The sequence below is a fragment of the Dasypus novemcinctus genome, chromosome 12 (genome assembly GCF_030445035.2).
Source record: "Dasypus novemcinctus isolate mDasNov1 chromosome 12, mDasNov1.1.hap2, whole genome shotgun sequence".
NCBI classification, from domain to species: Eukaryota; Metazoa; Chordata; class Mammalia; order Cingulata; family Dasypodidae; genus Dasypus; species Dasypus novemcinctus.
In genome coordinates, this window is record NC_080684.1 from 101,533,569 (window position 1) to 101,549,147 (window position 15,579).

At 53.8% G+C, this 15,579-nt stretch overlaps 1 protein-coding gene across 1 annotated transcript; it reads right to left on the reverse strand.

Moving 5' to 3' along the window:
- Positions 1 to 1,001: 1,001 nt before the first annotated feature.
- TOB2 (transducer of ERBB2, 2) lies at positions 1,002 to 11,803 on the reverse strand. The gene is made up of 2 exons (XM_058309193.2): positions 11,077 to 11,803; positions 1,002 to 4,952 (listed from the first exon to the last, which is right to left on the reverse strand). The coding sequence occupies exon 2, from the start codon at positions 4,852 to 4,854 to the stop codon at positions 3,817 to 3,819; it is 1,038 nt and encodes a 345-aa protein (XP_058165176.1). The 5' UTR covers positions 4,855 to 4,952; positions 11,077 to 11,803; the 3' UTR covers positions 1,002 to 3,816.
- Positions 11,804 to 15,579: the final 3,776 nt, after the last annotated feature.

Below are 15,579 nucleotides of genomic sequence, written 5' to 3' on the forward strand. Positions count from 1 at the left end.
TCCTCCTGCCCCAACCCGGAGGTGGCAGCAGAGAAGGCGGCAGGGTGGGCTGTGCTACTCGTCCATCTTGGTTCTCAGTCGTGAACGCCGGCACAAGGATCTCAGGTCTGTGATGGCAGGGCCTGGGCCCGATTTCCCCCCCATTGGACAAAGGCCTGGCACTGTGCTCATAACAAATGAATGGATAAATGAGGCACAGGGACCAAAAGCGCAGGCTCATCGCTGACGAGTTTTTAAATTTGGGCAGCTAGTGTAACTTAAGAGCCCATTTCTCAAGTGTAAAATGGGTGTGACACCTCTATCACCAGGTTGCTGTGGGGGTGAACTAAATCTCAACAAGTCCTGGCTGTCTGCCTTCAACCTGGGGGCCCTGGCAGAGAAGGTGCTCGACGGGTAGTTTCCCTTCCAAATGGGCAGCACCAACAGCAGCTTGCTCTCAGGAAGGGGAAAATGAGAAGTGTCCCAGGGCCCTGCGAGAGTGAGCAGGTGGCTGAGCTCAGGAGACAGCGGGAGGTGGGGCCCGGGTGCCTCCTCTCTGGGCTAATGAAGCTCTCGATTGCCCAGTGCCCGAAGAGAAAAGGGCTGTGCTTCCCAGCACCTGGTTCAGGACAGGACCAGGCCTGGGCGAGCTCTTCTCACGCTCGCCTGCCTAAGCGTCTAGCGGCTTGGGGTGGGCAGGCATAATCCAGAGCAAGCTGGGGGCTGAGCCCTCCCTCCTCCTCCAAGGAACATGAGTCACGAAGGTTCCCAGCCCTCAAGGACCTGCTAGGGAGGAAACTGGGGAGCTCCCCCTCGTGCACCTTCCTTCCATGTAGAACGCAGGCCTACCACAGCATGCCGTGTCGAGGGGAGAGGTGGTCAAAAGGGACACCCTGGCGATGGTGTCCAAATGGGGCCCGGCCACTAGGAGGGTGCCCGGGTGCTTCTTGAGGCCAACGGGCAGGGTCACGCCCACGCTCCCCGCTCTCCATCACAAAAGGAGCCAGGTCCCAGCAGAAGGCTATTATATATCATGCTTTTAATACAAACTTAAAAAAATCTGGAACAATATAAACTGTACAGATTTGATCAATCTTTTTGTTTTGTTTTTAAACTAAATTTCTAAACACACCAATGTCCCATTCCAAAATATTGCACAACATTCTGAATACAAAATGCTTGATTGTATTCCTCCTTCACTAAAGAAAAAATTCAATATCCTGCTCCCCAAGCTCTTCTCCGCATTTGCCTCAATGCCCCCCCTTCCCATCCCAGGGATAAAACCAGAGAATCTACAGCTCACTGCATTGAGGAAAGGACATCATTCTGGACTAAAAGTTTACATTCTTTACAAGACAATCCACCTTTTGATTTGTTCCTGGGAAAGAGGGGTAGATAGAGAGAAAGGGTAGGGAAAGGGGAGAAAAAGGTTTTATTCTCCTTTTTTTATTTTAAAGTTTGTTTTTCCTGAAAAAATATCTTTTGTTTCTCTCCTCTTTTTAAGAAAAAATCTTGAAAAGAAAAAAATTACATTTTACGTTAGAAATATACATATATTATATATACCTCTTACATTTTACAAATGTAGCAAATTATTCAATACAAACGGACACCAAAAATGTAAAAAATAAAAAAAAAAATTCCTACGAAACCAGGTAAATTAGTGCAGGTTTTTGTTTTCTTAAAAAATAAAATAAAATTGAAGCAAAATGCCTAGATTTGAGACAAGACAGACTGACCTAGGCCCAAGCCCCAGCACGGGAAGCCAGGTTCCTGAACACACATTTCTCATATTTCAAGAGAGACTAAGGGGTTGGTCTCCCCTCACCCTATGTGTGAGAAACAAGCAGACCCCGAGATGGGTGTGCATGAGTGTGGGAGGAGAGGCCTGGAGGGGAAATAAGGCAGCAGCCAACCTTTCCTGGAGAGCGGCTACCTGCCTGGGCCTGTCACCTGTGCGGGAGCTGAGGAGGAAGAAAAGGGTGGCCCAGGCAGGGCTGGCCCCTGAGAAGTCTAGGGGGACAGATGGTGCTGGGTCGAGAAGCCAGGGCAGTGCCCGGCTGGGGGAGGTAGAGCTGGTGCCCGTCGCAGGGAGAGGAGTCTGGCAGTGTCTGTCTGGGCTGGACCCACCGCCACAGCAGTTGCCCACCTAGAGTCGCTGGGGAGGGAGGGTTGGGGTGACGCGCCAGGAGCTCTGGTCCTTCCTGGCAAGGGGCCCTGATGCCATGTGGCCCCCTTGCCAAAGCATCATGGCATGGAAGCTGGCCCACCAGGGGTGGGGAAAACTCTCTTGTGGTAGAGAAGGGGAGCGAGCGCTGTTCTATAATCTCCACAATCCAAACACATCCTGGGGACGGCCAAGGGCCTGTCCAGCCTGGCCTGACGGAGACTGCTCCTCACGAAATCAAGGCCCGATGGGGTTGGGTCAGGGTGGGGAGGGGGATGGCAGGAGGTGAAGTTCTCAACAGACAGGGACACACATGTACTGCAACAGAACATCTACAACCCAAAGACAACAGTCTCAATTCAAGGCTCAGGACTGCCCACTACAGGCACTGAGCAAAAACGCCCACCCTGCCCCTGCCCCACCCACCTCAGCCCCCCACCCCTCACCCCGAGGCGCTCAGATGAGCAGCTCCCATCTTGGAGGCAAGGATCACAGGGCAGGAAGGTCAAAGTCCAGGCACTCCTCTTAGGCATCAGAGGCTTGGCTATTTCCTCAGCTAACCTATTTTTTTTTTGGTCAAAAACAAAAGTGCAGATGCCTCCACAGTCTGGAAACCAGTTCCTTCTGCAGTGCCTTCCCCTGGGAGTGTCTTAGGCTCAGCTGCAGTCCTACCACTGTCTGTACTACCCTAAAAAGGACTGGCAACTCACCCTGGCCCACTCCCCAACCTCGCACATAAATAAGCACTTGCTGTAACCCACAGTCACACCCAGAGGGCTAGTTTCACATGGCTTGGAATCCTTTAAAACAGGATGGCAAGCCATGTGCACAGGCACATACACAGGCCCACACGCCCCCCATTTTCCTACCCACAGCTTTGGGCCAAGGGAAGAAGGGGTTGCACGGGAGAGGCCACTGTACACACAGCTCCTCGGCTGGGTCTGGCTCTCTCCAGGCCATGAGTGACATTCTGGGCCATGGGGAGGGGCGGGCAAAGGTCAGAGATGAAAGGAGTTCAATTAGAGAAAGTGCTACCCTCCCTGAAGTCACAGGCACCAGCTCTAGGGGGAGGGTGACCCAGGCCTGAGAGGAGTGGGGGCAGGGGCCAGACCTATTTGGGTGGCAGGAGCGGAGAAGGCCTGCTGAGGTTGGATGGCTTTTGAGTGAGAGGGCAGGTGGGTGACAGGCAGTGACTTGGGGCCAGGTGCTCCCTCCCCTCCAGAGGGTCAGGCTCCAGCTGCAGCTCTTCCTTCCCTGTGAGCCTGGACACACCAACCCTAAGTAAGGTGAGTGGCGGAGGAGGAAGGGGAGAAGGGAGGAGAGGGAAGGAGAGAGCAGCGATTCACGCGGGACCATTCTTAGCACAGGAAGCCACTAACCAAAGATGTTATATAGAAAACTACGTGTAAAAAAAAAAAAAAGAAAAACATAAAACCCAAACCAACCAGATAAATCAGAGGCAGGCAGGAAAGCAGTAGAGAGTTGAGTTACACATACGATAGGTGCTTCGGGAGCCCCTCCCACTCCTCGCCCTAGCTGGATCTTTTTTCTAGAAGTGAGGGTGAGAAGATTGGAAACGATTTTTGTGTATTTTTCTTTTCCTCTTTTTTTGGCCTTTCCTTTCTCTTTTCCATGGTCTTGGGTGCTCCTGGCCCTGGGGGCGGGGGTGGTCAGTTGGCCAGCACAACGGGCTGGAACGGCTGGCTGGGATACTGCATGGTGTTCAGGTTGTAGCTGAGGCCTTCCACGAAGGGCGTCTTCTCCAGGAAGAGGCTGTTGGCACCACCTCCAAACACCTGGGCCATGTCAAAGCTGCTGCTGTTGCAGGTGCCTGCGCCACTACCCCCAAAGGGGGCTGGGGTGCCACTGCCCTGGCCATCAGCCCCCTCAAAGAAGAGGCTGGGCGAGCCACCACCGTTGTACACGAACTCCTTGGCATTGGGTGAGAGCTGGGACTGAGGAGCTGGGTTGGCCCCGATGAAGTTCAGAGAATGCATAGACAGAGAGAGGCTCTTATGCTTCAGCAGACTGTTGGTGGGAGAGCGGGCCAGGCGCGGCTGCTGTGGTGGTGGCTGCTGGCCACTTCCACCACCACTGGCCACACCCCCAGCACTCGCGGCCCCCCCACCCTTCTTCATCTTGGTGGAACCAAACTTGGTGGCAGCGAAGGAGGCGGTGGTAAAGGTGATGGGCTGGGCAGAGCGGGGGATGAAGGTGGGGCTGGGAGACTGGCCAAAGGATGGCGATGGGGAGTTGGACAGGGAGCTGTCCTGACTGCCAATGGGCACAAATACCTGGGCGTCAGGGTTGAAACTGCTCTTGATCTCCTTGTCCAGCTCTGGGGCACCACAGCCCTCACTGTCATCCAGATACAGAACTTTCACAGCCCCTTTCTCGCCAATCTGGTAAGACACCTCAAAAGGGTCAATCCAGACACTAAGCTCCTCAGGCACATTGGCCCGCACGTCTTCCACTGCCAGGCCGCTCCGCTTAGCGGCCAGCTCCACCACAGGGTCCACTGTCTCCCCAATGTGGACACAGCGGAAGCCAGAGCCCTTCAGCGGCTTGTCAGGGTACCAGTGGCCTTCATATTTCTTTTTCAGGAGCCGCTCTAGCTCCTCCCCAAACAGGTCTGCCCGGCGCCGGGGCAGTTTGTTGTACAAGTAGGAGATGATGAAGTTCAGGGCCACTTTGATCTCTAGCTGCATGGTCCTCTCCTAGGCAAAGAATCAGCACAGGGCACGTGCACAGGCCGAGGGCAGTGGCAGATGTCAGGCAGGCAGGCAGGCTTAGGCTCCAGATGGCTCTGGGAAATGAGAAGAGAGGGGTGCTATGAGTAGAGAGGCAGGAAGCTAGGGACGAAGGGAAATGACCAACCTCAAAGGGCAGACGAGCACCAGCTCCAGGTTACATGGGCCAGGGTCCCATTTCTGCACCACCAATGACTAGCTTCATTGTGTGACTCTGGGCAAGTCATTTTCTTTTTCTGGGCTTTCCTCACCTGTAAAATGAGACTATCATGAAGCTTAAGGTCGTTCAAGGATGTAAATTGCTTCATGTTGTGCCCGGCATATAGTAGGCCCTTGTAAAGTTAGCCATTAACTTTTTCTAAGGAAAGAGTGGTGCTGTAGTTTCTGCCATTTTGAAAACTAAGGACACTGTAAATGACACCAAAAAACAGAATCCCTAATTCAGCTGGAGAAGGGAAGGCTCTGGCCAACAGCCTGCGATGTCTTGGTGAAGTTGTGCCCTCAAACTACCACAGGCCAAGATATAAATTTAAAATCTCTAGTTTTCCTCCTTAAATGGAAAGAGAGATCACTGAACAACAAGTAGCTCTGTCAAATCTCCACTGGGGGCTTTGACTTAAATCCCATTCAGTTTGCTCTCCTGGGTTCCATGGGTGCTCAGTCTGGGTTTGTGGAACTGATTTAAGAACTCTAGCATAACCCAGGTTTGCATTTCCATCTATTGAGCCTCCAGGATTGGAGACAAGAGCGTGACCCCCAGGAAAAAGTTCAGACCTGTCACAACCAGAGCTGTGTCCCAACAAGGGTACAGAAGGCCTGACCAGGCGGGCTGCCGCCGAGCAACACAGGAAAGGACAGGGAAGCAGGGCTCTGTAGGCCAACAGGTGCTAGCAGCAGTGCTGGTGTAGCCTCACGGAGTCCGTAGTCTCTGGCTAAAGTGCAGGTAATAAGGATGGCAGAGGAAAGGAATTTTCCATCACCCTGCAGCCTCCAGCTAGGGACCCATCATCACTCAGTCTCTCAGGGACTGTCTGACCACCTGTCCCCGGCACCAGATCAGATTTATCAAGTGCTTGGAGATCCCTGGAGAGCAAGCAGCCCAAGAGCAACATTCAGACTGTTATTTTGGGACCTCTCGTAGCCAGATCCCACTGAGGTCAGCACCCAAACTCATGCTCTGGAGAACTGAACTGAAAAGGGCCATCTGTGGGCGGGGGGGCGGGGCCTCCAGCCAGATCTCTAGGTGAGGCTGTGCTGCTGAGCTCAGCAGAGACAAAGCCGGTTCACGATCAGTCAAAGATATCTTCTGTTATGTCTTCTGTCCTGCGAAAGACTAGGGGCTGGATTTTGATTAAAATCCCTTCTGGATCCAGCATGGAGTATCCAGGTGCTAATTCCAGGCCTGTGGATCTTGAGTTTTCCAAACAATGGCTCCAGCTCATTTCCCTATAATTCTCAGGCCTGAGGTCACAGCTCCCGGGAGCATATTTAGGACTGAATCTTCAGAAAAAGAACCCTGGGATGAATGCAGCAGAGAGGCAGCACTAGATCAATCTGGAGAAATAACCTATAGTAGCATACCACAGTGGCTAGATCTAGCTCCAGCCCTATTTCAGGCCAGAGGATCAACAGAGTGGGTCTCAAGAGGAGTCTGCAGAAATATCCCGACAATGACCCTTCCCCTGCCCTCCACAGAGATGCTCAGGATTCAGGAAACCCTCATTTCCCCCTTAGCCTATCCTCTATCTTGCCTTTAATGTCCAAGTTTCTTCAAATGTCTGTTCTCACCATAAATAATTTCCAGTGTCCTAGGTTTAAAGAGAAGACAAATGGTAGGAAGAAGGAGGGGCTTTTTTGTTTACGAGGATTAGCTTTTTGTTTACGAGAATTCACCACCAGATGCAAGCTAGTTACCAGGACCTCAAGTCTCCACTCAAGAATGGAGAGGGCCATCGCTGTCTCTAAGAGGTGTCCACCATGGAGGAGAATACAAAGTTATAAAGAACAGTTCCCAGGAATAGGGCTGGAGTTTAAAAAAGTATTTTCAAAGCTTGTTGATAAGTAAAACAGACTGAAGCTCAAATATGACACACCTCTCAAGGTACCCCATAGTCTCTTGAAATCTCACCCAGACCAAGGAACTTCTTTGCCTCAAACTTTGCCACATGACTGCTTTCTAAGTTAACCTTTCCTAACAGTTCAGTCCTTAAAATGGGGGCCTTTTAAATGCAGGCCAAAGTCACCGGGAAATAAGCCTCCCACCCTGAAATACAAGAGAGTCACTGTCATCGGCTCTGCCTAGCTACCCATTTTCCTCAGCATAAGCAACTAAGGCTGCAACACCAATTTATGCCTCAGTGTTGCTGCTGCACAAATAAGGAAGTATGTAATGCCACCTTCGCTTCTTTAATGGGAGAACAGGCCAGGCCAGATGGCTGTGAGGTGCAATTTTACAAAAATGCCGGACAACCAGAATCAGATTTTCTGCCCTATCAGCGCAGGCTCTAATTTTGACTTCAAGAAGCTTATGGAACAGAGGATTAAATCACCGGCCCTGTCTTGTTGTTAGCTACATAGGAAGGACCATTCAGATGAGTTTTTTCATTTTAAAAAAAAAGCCTAAGGACAAATTCTAGGTCTTATACATAAAATGTTAATGGAAATGTGGTAAATTAGAAATCTTAGAAATAACTACCCTTTAATAAAAGGAGTAAGTAGATTCAATTTAAGCAGGCCAGAGAGGACCTCTAAAATCTTTTCCAACCCTGATGCAAAGGGCCAGGAAGGTAGCAAAAAGGAGGAGAAAAGCTTAAGTGTTTAAAAACAGCAAAATCTACTTTTTGTCACTATATTAAAAAGTTGCAAATGCAAGAGAAAATTCTGTTCAATTTCATTAAAAATCCTACTCTCCTTCACTAGTTTACTTCCAGCAACTAAAACATAAACACGAGTAACAGTAAAACCTGGATGCAGATTTCTTGGGCTGACTACTATTTTAAAGAATAAATGCTTAAGAGAATAACAAAGATGAGGGAAGAAAGGTGGGATAAAGCTGGGTGGAGGCCTCAGTCAACGACATGGTATACAGAGTTCAGAGAGAACTTCGGACATAACATAAAGGCTTTTAAGAATAAAAATAGCTCTTTTCTGTGTATGCTTCCGAGATGACAAAGAAAAGGAACAACGGTCATGGTGCTGCCAACCAGGGCCGCAGCCACGTGCAGCCTATTCCTGCAGGAACTGGGCCTGCTGCGTGCCCAAGTACAAAGCCATTAAGAAGCTCGTCATTGGAAATACAGTAGAGGCTGCAGCCGTCAGGGACATTTCCCAAGCAAGGTGTCTTCGAGCTTGTGTGCTTCCTAAGCTGTATGTGAAACTACATTATTACTGCGTGAGTTGTGCCATTCACAGCAAGGTGCTCAGAAACTGGTCTCGTGAAGCCTGGAAGGGCCGAAGCCCCACCCCGATTTAGACCTGCGGGTGCTACTCCACGAGGTAAGAGCTGAGTCCTTGAAGACTGAAGAATCCTACTTTCTGAGGGGAAAAAAACAATAAAATGGAAATTAAATGAAAAAAAAAAAAAAGAATAAAAATATTTTTAACACCCTACAATCAAACGTTACCAGATTCAAATGAGCGCAGAAAAGGGAAGAGTGGGGAGGTGTCCTCAATTTTAACAAGGCCAGGAGGTGTTACAAACTGGGTACACGGGAAGAGTCCCGATGCCGGGGGAGGGTGCCTGCGCCAGGCTCGAAGGAGACGAAGGATAGGCCCCGGCCCCACCCCGTGGGTCCGGGGGCGGCAGCCCAGACAGGCGGCTGTGGGTTGAACGACTTCCAGGACTTGTGTCGACTGACTGCGCCACCCCGCCCAAAGTCTCTCACCATCCCCCAAATATAGCCAGGCCAAGCTCGGGTGTGACTACAAAGCCCCTCCTGACTAAGAAGGCCCTTTCTGAGACAGTCCAGGTTCCTCAGACGCTACAAGACTCCACCGAGCCCCAACCTAGTGGTCGGGGCGGAAAAGGCGCGCCCCGCGCCCTGGGAATTGTAGTCCGCAGCAACCTCGAGCTCAGGTAGAAGCTAGTGACCTACTTTCGAGGCACACTGCACTTCCCGGCATGCTTCGCGAAGGCTCAGCTGGCTGAAGTACGCATGCCCGGCGAGGGGAGCAGGCCGACGCTCCAGAGCCGGGGAAAAGTTTCCGACGCACATGCGCGCTGTGGTGGACGGCCCCCCCCCCCCACCGCCCAGAGCCCAATACGTTTTATATAAAATCTGCTCATAAGGCCTACTCCCCACATTGTATCACCCCATCACAGCCTTGTCTAGGCTTCACGACAGGTTGAACTTTTTTTCCCGTTTCCTTCCGGCCTCCCATGACTGTTGAATTAAGGATCTGCTTCTAATGAGTTTTTTTTTTCTGGGTGAAGGGAGTAGGCTGGGGGAGAGAAAGATAAGGTCACATTCCCCACCTACACACACACATGCACACACACCCGCTTAATCTGAATTCCTTGGGCTGGGCAGTCGCTGTCCCGGGTTGCTGTAGGGACGGTGGATTCAAAGAGAAACGAGCCTTTTCATTTACTGCCCAGCGGGCTCGGCTCCAGCACCCCCACCGCCAGGAAGGGCAGGAAAGAAACTATTTATCCCGCCCTCTGGCCAAAGAAACTCCCAGTTAAGCTGTGGGGTGCCGCGGGGTCGATCATCAGAAGGCCCGACGCCACCAGGCTCCAAGCCTCACCCCGCTTCTCATCCAAGTCTGAGTAACCAGACCCGGGCCAAGGAAGTGGGAAAAGGTTCCCGAGCAGACTTTTCCTCTGCCAGGAAGGGAAAACCGTTCATTTGACATCTGAATGTCCTCTAATACTTAAAATTCTGTTTGTGAGCCTCCTCCCCACTGCAGGACCTCCTCTAGGGACCAGACTTACCAGATCCTCGCAAAGCTCCCTTACAGGGCATTAAACCTCCCTAATCCCTCCTCCCACACAAGCTTCTTTTCCATGGAGGGGTGGAAAGCGGCCCAAGGAAGCAACAGGGGTATTTTTCCGCTGGGAAATCACAGAGCTGAGGGACTCACTCTCAGGGTGGGGTGGGCAGGAAGACAAAAAGGAGAAAGTTTAGATACTAAGCAGGTACCCGAAACCCAGTCGGCTGACCCCAAGTTGAAATCTGCTGTGTAGGCTGCTGCCCCTCCTCACCCTCCCTTTGTGGCCAAGGGCAAAGTCCATCCTCCAGGCGGGAGGGGAAGGGGTTAGGCGCAGGGCTTCTTCCCCCCAGGCCACCTTGCCAAGGCTGGCCAGAACCCAACCACCAGGATGGTTCTCGGGCAGAGGTTCTCAAGGGGTCGGTGAGCTTGAACTGAAATTAAAAAAAAACCCACATGATTCTTGTGGGGATATGTTGGTGGGGGTGTGATAAGTCCACAGTATAGTGTGGACTTAGTAAGGGGTTTTCATGTGACTAGCAAAAGAGTCCGTGGAACAAAAAAGGTTAAGAACCCCTATCCCAGGGTTTTGTTTTTTTCCCCCCTCTCACTGTCCAGTTTTCCATTAAAACAGTGAAGAGGATAAAAGGTTCCAGCTAAAATGGTGACTCCCGGCCCAGCAGCTAGAGGATGGTCACCACCGAAGGGTCCCATCGCCGAAAGGGGTCTGTCCAACCTTCTGTCCTCAGGCTCCAGGGGGCCAGAACTAAGTTAACTGCGACCCCTACCCCCCACCCCGCACACGGCAAACGAGGCAGAGAAACAAGGCCTGGATCCCCTTCCTTGCTGTTTTATTTAGTGATGGTGGAGAGGATTTCTTCGGGGAGCAAGAAAGATCGAGCGAGTCTCTGGGATACGCAGAACTGGAGGAATAAACGGGGGGAGACCGGGAAGGGAAGAAATGCACCCCACCCAGGAGGGGGATCACACTTGGACTTGGAACCGGGAGAGGCGGCGGCTCTGGGGAAAGCAGGATCCGAGGAGCGGAAGAGGAACGCAGAGCCAGGCGGCTCCGCAGGGAGGGCGCAAGGGGAGAGGAAAAAGTCGTTCAGGCGGGCGGGCTGGGGGTGCGCGGCCCGCGGCGGCGAGGAGCGTCCAGCCAAGCGGAGAGCCGGGGTGGGTGGGGGGAGGCGCTCGGCCCGGTCGCCTTTCGGGGTGGGGCCCCCCGCCCCCAGGGCCCCCCTCACTCACTCGGGTCTCCGCAGCGGCGGGGCGGTGGGCCGGCCTCGGGGCGGCTTCTGCCTCCAGGGTGGTCCTGCGCGCGGGACAGGGGGTCACTCTCCCTTCCTCCCCGGGCACCGCGGACCGGGGCGAGGTGTCCTTTCCCTTCCTTCAGGGTGGAGGGGCGGAGGAGCGGGTCACGGGCTCCGACTCTCGAAATAATTCTTTCAGCTCTCCGGAGGCCGGGCTCGGCGGCGGGGGCCGGGGGGCCGGTGGCGACGGCGCGGGGATGGAGGACCGGCGGGAGGCTCGTGTCAGGGGCCGGAGGGCGGGCCGGCTGGGGCCGGCGGGCGGTCCTGTCCTTCGGGCCCCGTGTCGCCCAAGCCACTGGCTTCTCTCGCCCGACGAACCGCACCTTCCCGCGCCCCGGCCCGAAGTGAGCAAAGTCAATGAAAAGTTTCACCCTTAGCAACCCTGCGCACGGATCCGGCTCCCCCACCCCTGCGTGATGCGTCCCTCCGCCCGGCAGGGGCGGGGCCGCGCGCCTGGCCGGGACTACTTCCCCGGCGGCTCCGCGCACCGCGCGTCGGCCTCCCGCCGGGTCCCGGCGTCTGAAACCTCGCGGCCGGCGCCCTCCTCCTCCTCCTCTTCCTCGAGCGCCCCTCTCGCCGCCAGCTCGTCAGCAAGGCCGTCTGCGGCCGCCCTGCCCGCCGCTGGCCGCCGGCACCCCTGTCACATCCCTACCGCGGTTTTCTTCAAGTCCCATGCCACCCTCGGAAATGACCGTGCTCGTCGCGTCACGTGTGTCCCCGGCTCGAGCGTGAGCTCCGTGAGGGCAGGGACCTGGGCGACTCACCAGTTTAGGCCCTGCTCCCACCACGGTCCAGGCCCACAGTGGGCGCGCACTTAGGTGTGGAATGAATGAATGAATGGCTGGCTGAAGGCCCCGGAGGCCGGGGGCCTGCAGCCCGGGGCCCTCCTGGCACCTTGCCTCGTGCAGGGCGTGACGTCAGAGGGGCCGAGAGGGCACCTGGAGACCAGGTGCTGGGCGGGCGCTCTGGGAGGCGGCGGCGAAGGCAAGGAGCAGGCCCGCGCGGCCTCGGGCGCCCCGGGACCTCGCGCCGGAGAAGAGCCGGTGCCGGGCACGCGCAGGCACGCGCACACGCGCCCCAGCCCGCCCGGGCCAGGCTCCGCGGTTCCCGCTGGCGAACCCCCTGCGGAGCACCTGAGAGAGCCTCGTCTCTCCGGGTGACAACCGCCGCAGGTGAGGGGTGGCGGCGGGCCGAGCGAGGCTCGCCTAATCCCGGGCGGGGAGCACCAGGCCCGCGCGCTCCCGCTCCCGGCCCGGGCTCCGGTCTCACGGGCCACCGGGCCTCTTTGTGTCTGTGCGGGGCGCGGAGCCGGGGAGTAGGCAGGGCAGTGCCCGGGTGAGGTCACAGGCGGCCCGGACGTCCAGACGCAGAGGCCGAGGCCGCTGGCCCCAGCCGTGGGCTCCCGGGCTCCGGCGCCTGACTCCGATGCTCTCCCTTCCTTGGGTCGCCCACGCCCCAGTCTGCCCCCACCCCGACCTCTCTTCTCTTTCCAGCGGGTAGCGACCCCAACGGCAGTCGCCGAACCCACGTGGAACGGCGAGATCCGCAAATTCCGGCCACCAACAATTTGGACTTTTGCTTTGATCACTTTTTTTTGGCAAGGGCACAGAGCAACGGTAGCGTGGGGGTCTTCCACGCGCGGTCCTTGGCTGCGGCGGACCAACGCCGGGTGCAGGAGGGCAGGCTCCGCCGGGCAGGGGTGCGGGGCAGGGCCTCAGCCCGAACACCCAGCCCCCACTCGGCCAGCTTCAGCCCCGGGGGCACCTCCAGGGACTACTTGCCTCATGCGTCAGCGAGTGGGCGAGCGTCACGCACACACCCCCTTCCACTTAGCTCCGCTCCACCTCCTGCGCCTCCTCTCCTCTCCTCCCCGCTGCCCTTCTCCCTCCTTCTGGAGCCGAGAAGAGCTAAAAATACAGCGGACGTGTTAGCAACAGGCCTCCCATTGGCCTGGGCGCAGGAGAGGCGGTGTCTGATTGGGTTTTGGACCCAACCGCTAGGACGGAGGCGGGGGAGGGGGGGTGCGGGCATTGGGGGAGTGTGCGTTTGCGCAGTGGGGCCTCAGCAAGGCGAGCTGGTATTTGTAGTCCTGGGTAGAGAGCGCCAGGGAAATAAGTGGGTTTGCTTCCCAACTCTGCCATCTACTGTGTGGTCTTGTTTTAAGGACCTTTCAATCTCTTCTTCGCCGTGCCTCAGTTTCCTCGTCTATAAAACGGAGGTCGTGTGAGAGTTAAATATGATACTATATGTAAAGCTTGGCTCAAATGGTAGGTTTTCTTCACTGAAAGGTAGTCATTTTGGCCAAATCGCGTCCTCTACATGGTCTGTGGTCTGCTCGGTGTGCACTTCCCAGTGGGAGACCCTCCAGGACAGAACAATAAGAAAGAAGAGGGTGAGTTGAAACGAGTTTCCCTCGGGGTCTCTCAGGAAGGGGGGATGGAGTCCGTAGAGGCAGATAAAGAATAGGTGACTCCTACACTCAGAGCAGCCTGAGGGAGGGAGGGCGGGTGCCCAGGAGGAGAAAGGCTGGGGGTTTCTGCTCGTGTTCGTGCTTTGTTCGAAATCTCCCCTGGAAACACACCAGCCAGGAGTCGCATCGCCGCTACCACAACACCAGAAATCCAGCCACCTAGGCCAACTGGAGCTCTGGGTATTGGGGTGGCATATAAACCGGGAAAGATAGAGCAAAGAAGGGGAATCACCCTTCTTAACTGCTGAGGTCTCCGTTTATCGTGTGGTGAGGAGGAAGTATTTTTCTCCCCAACGTATGATTTCGTCTGGCCAGTGCTTAATAGTGAGCTGACTTGTTCAAGCATTCCAGCGTCCTCTCCCTTTTCCAACAATCCCATGTTGTACGGCGCACACAGTGCTTTCAAAATGGTGCGCTTGGGTGGTAGGCTGCGGGGAGGGGACCGCCCCTGTCTGAGAGGGAGCAAATTGTGCCAGATGTTTTGGTGCTCTGACAGGTCAGGCTGGTTATAATTGGCCCCAGTTAATTATCAGAGATGAGTCATCTCTTACATACACGCCAGGGTGAGCAATTTTATCTTGTTTCTTTGAAGTTATCCAAGAAAATAGTTTCTTAGTTTGATTCTCTGAGATCTACTACTCCAACTGGGATGGAGCAAAGAGAGCGGCACAGGGGCTCATTGTCTTCAGGGAAGGGCATTTGGATGCTGAGAGCAAATGATTTGCTATTCATCAAGACTGATGTGAGTGAATTCTAGTAAACAAGGTGAGTAAACCAGCCTGTCTTTTGCTAAAACAGTAAAAGGCAGTTCAAAGTAACTAACATTGTAGCCTTGGTCACAGGCTGCTTGGGGATAGACATGATAAGGAACTGCATAATTGGAGTCCTTTCTTTTTTTCTTTTCCAAGGCAAGGCAAAGAACTCTTCACCTTCCTGTCCTAGCTTCAAACTATTAAAGAGCCACAGTTCAGAAGAGTGACAGTCTCTCTGAAAATTTCCCCCTGGAAAATAATTTTCTTAATTTAGAAGTGACTAATTGGCAGGCCGAAGTCCACATCTGGTGGATGTCTTCTGGCATATACAGCCATATTAAAAATTTTAAAATGAGTTGCCAATATTTAAAAATCAGAAGATTGCACAAAAAGATCTCTTTGCTGTTTGTACTAATTCAAAAGATCTGGGGACACTGGGCATTCAAGCTGGCAACAATTGTCTGGGTTGAATAGCTACTGTGTCCTTAGACAAGGCCTGTGCTCTCTGGTTCCCCAAGGTCCCCGCGACTTCCTATTGTCTCCCAGACCAGAGCTGGGGCTCACATGCCATTTATCATCACGCTTGGGCTCTTCTTCTTACACGCATCCCTTTTCAATCATGTTACTCACCCAGGCTCCCAAGTGTGTGACCTTTTTTTTTTTTTAGTTCAACGTAACAAGTGATTGAGTTTCGGCCTGTTGTGTGCCCTGCTGTGGATGGAGGGTGAGGCAAAGGGAGCTCAAGGATCTTACAGTCTAGTTTATCATTTAAAAACTCTGGGTCATGATCCATTTGTGGGTCATAAAATCACTTGATTTCATAGATTTCATCCAGAAATTGTAGAACAGAATAAAATGAAAATGCTGGAGTGCAATACACACAGTAAAGATGGTCTCAATAAACTGGTGTTTCTGTTATATGTATGTCCTAGGCATGAATGTAGTTTAAGGAGACCAGGTGACATGAAAGAGCATGGCATATGGATATTTCAGACAAAGAAACAGAGCCAAGGGGACGATGGGAGTATGCAGGGAATGTCTATCCAACAGGAGAGCATAAGAGGTGTGAGGCCTTGGGGGTAGAGGAGGGAGCCATTTGGAAGACCTTGAATGCCAGGATTTACATTTATCTATGAATAAGTAGGGACCCATTATAAAATGTCTTCTCAGCAACAGCAGGCACTTACAAGGTCAAATTGAACTCTCACGACAGAGAAGG

What these genes read in the sequence shown, in the direction of transcription:
- TOB2 (XM_058309193.2), bottom strand. Translation starts at nt 4,854, where the DNA reads ATGCAGCTAGAGATCAAAGTGGCCCTGAACTTCATCATCTCCTACTTG.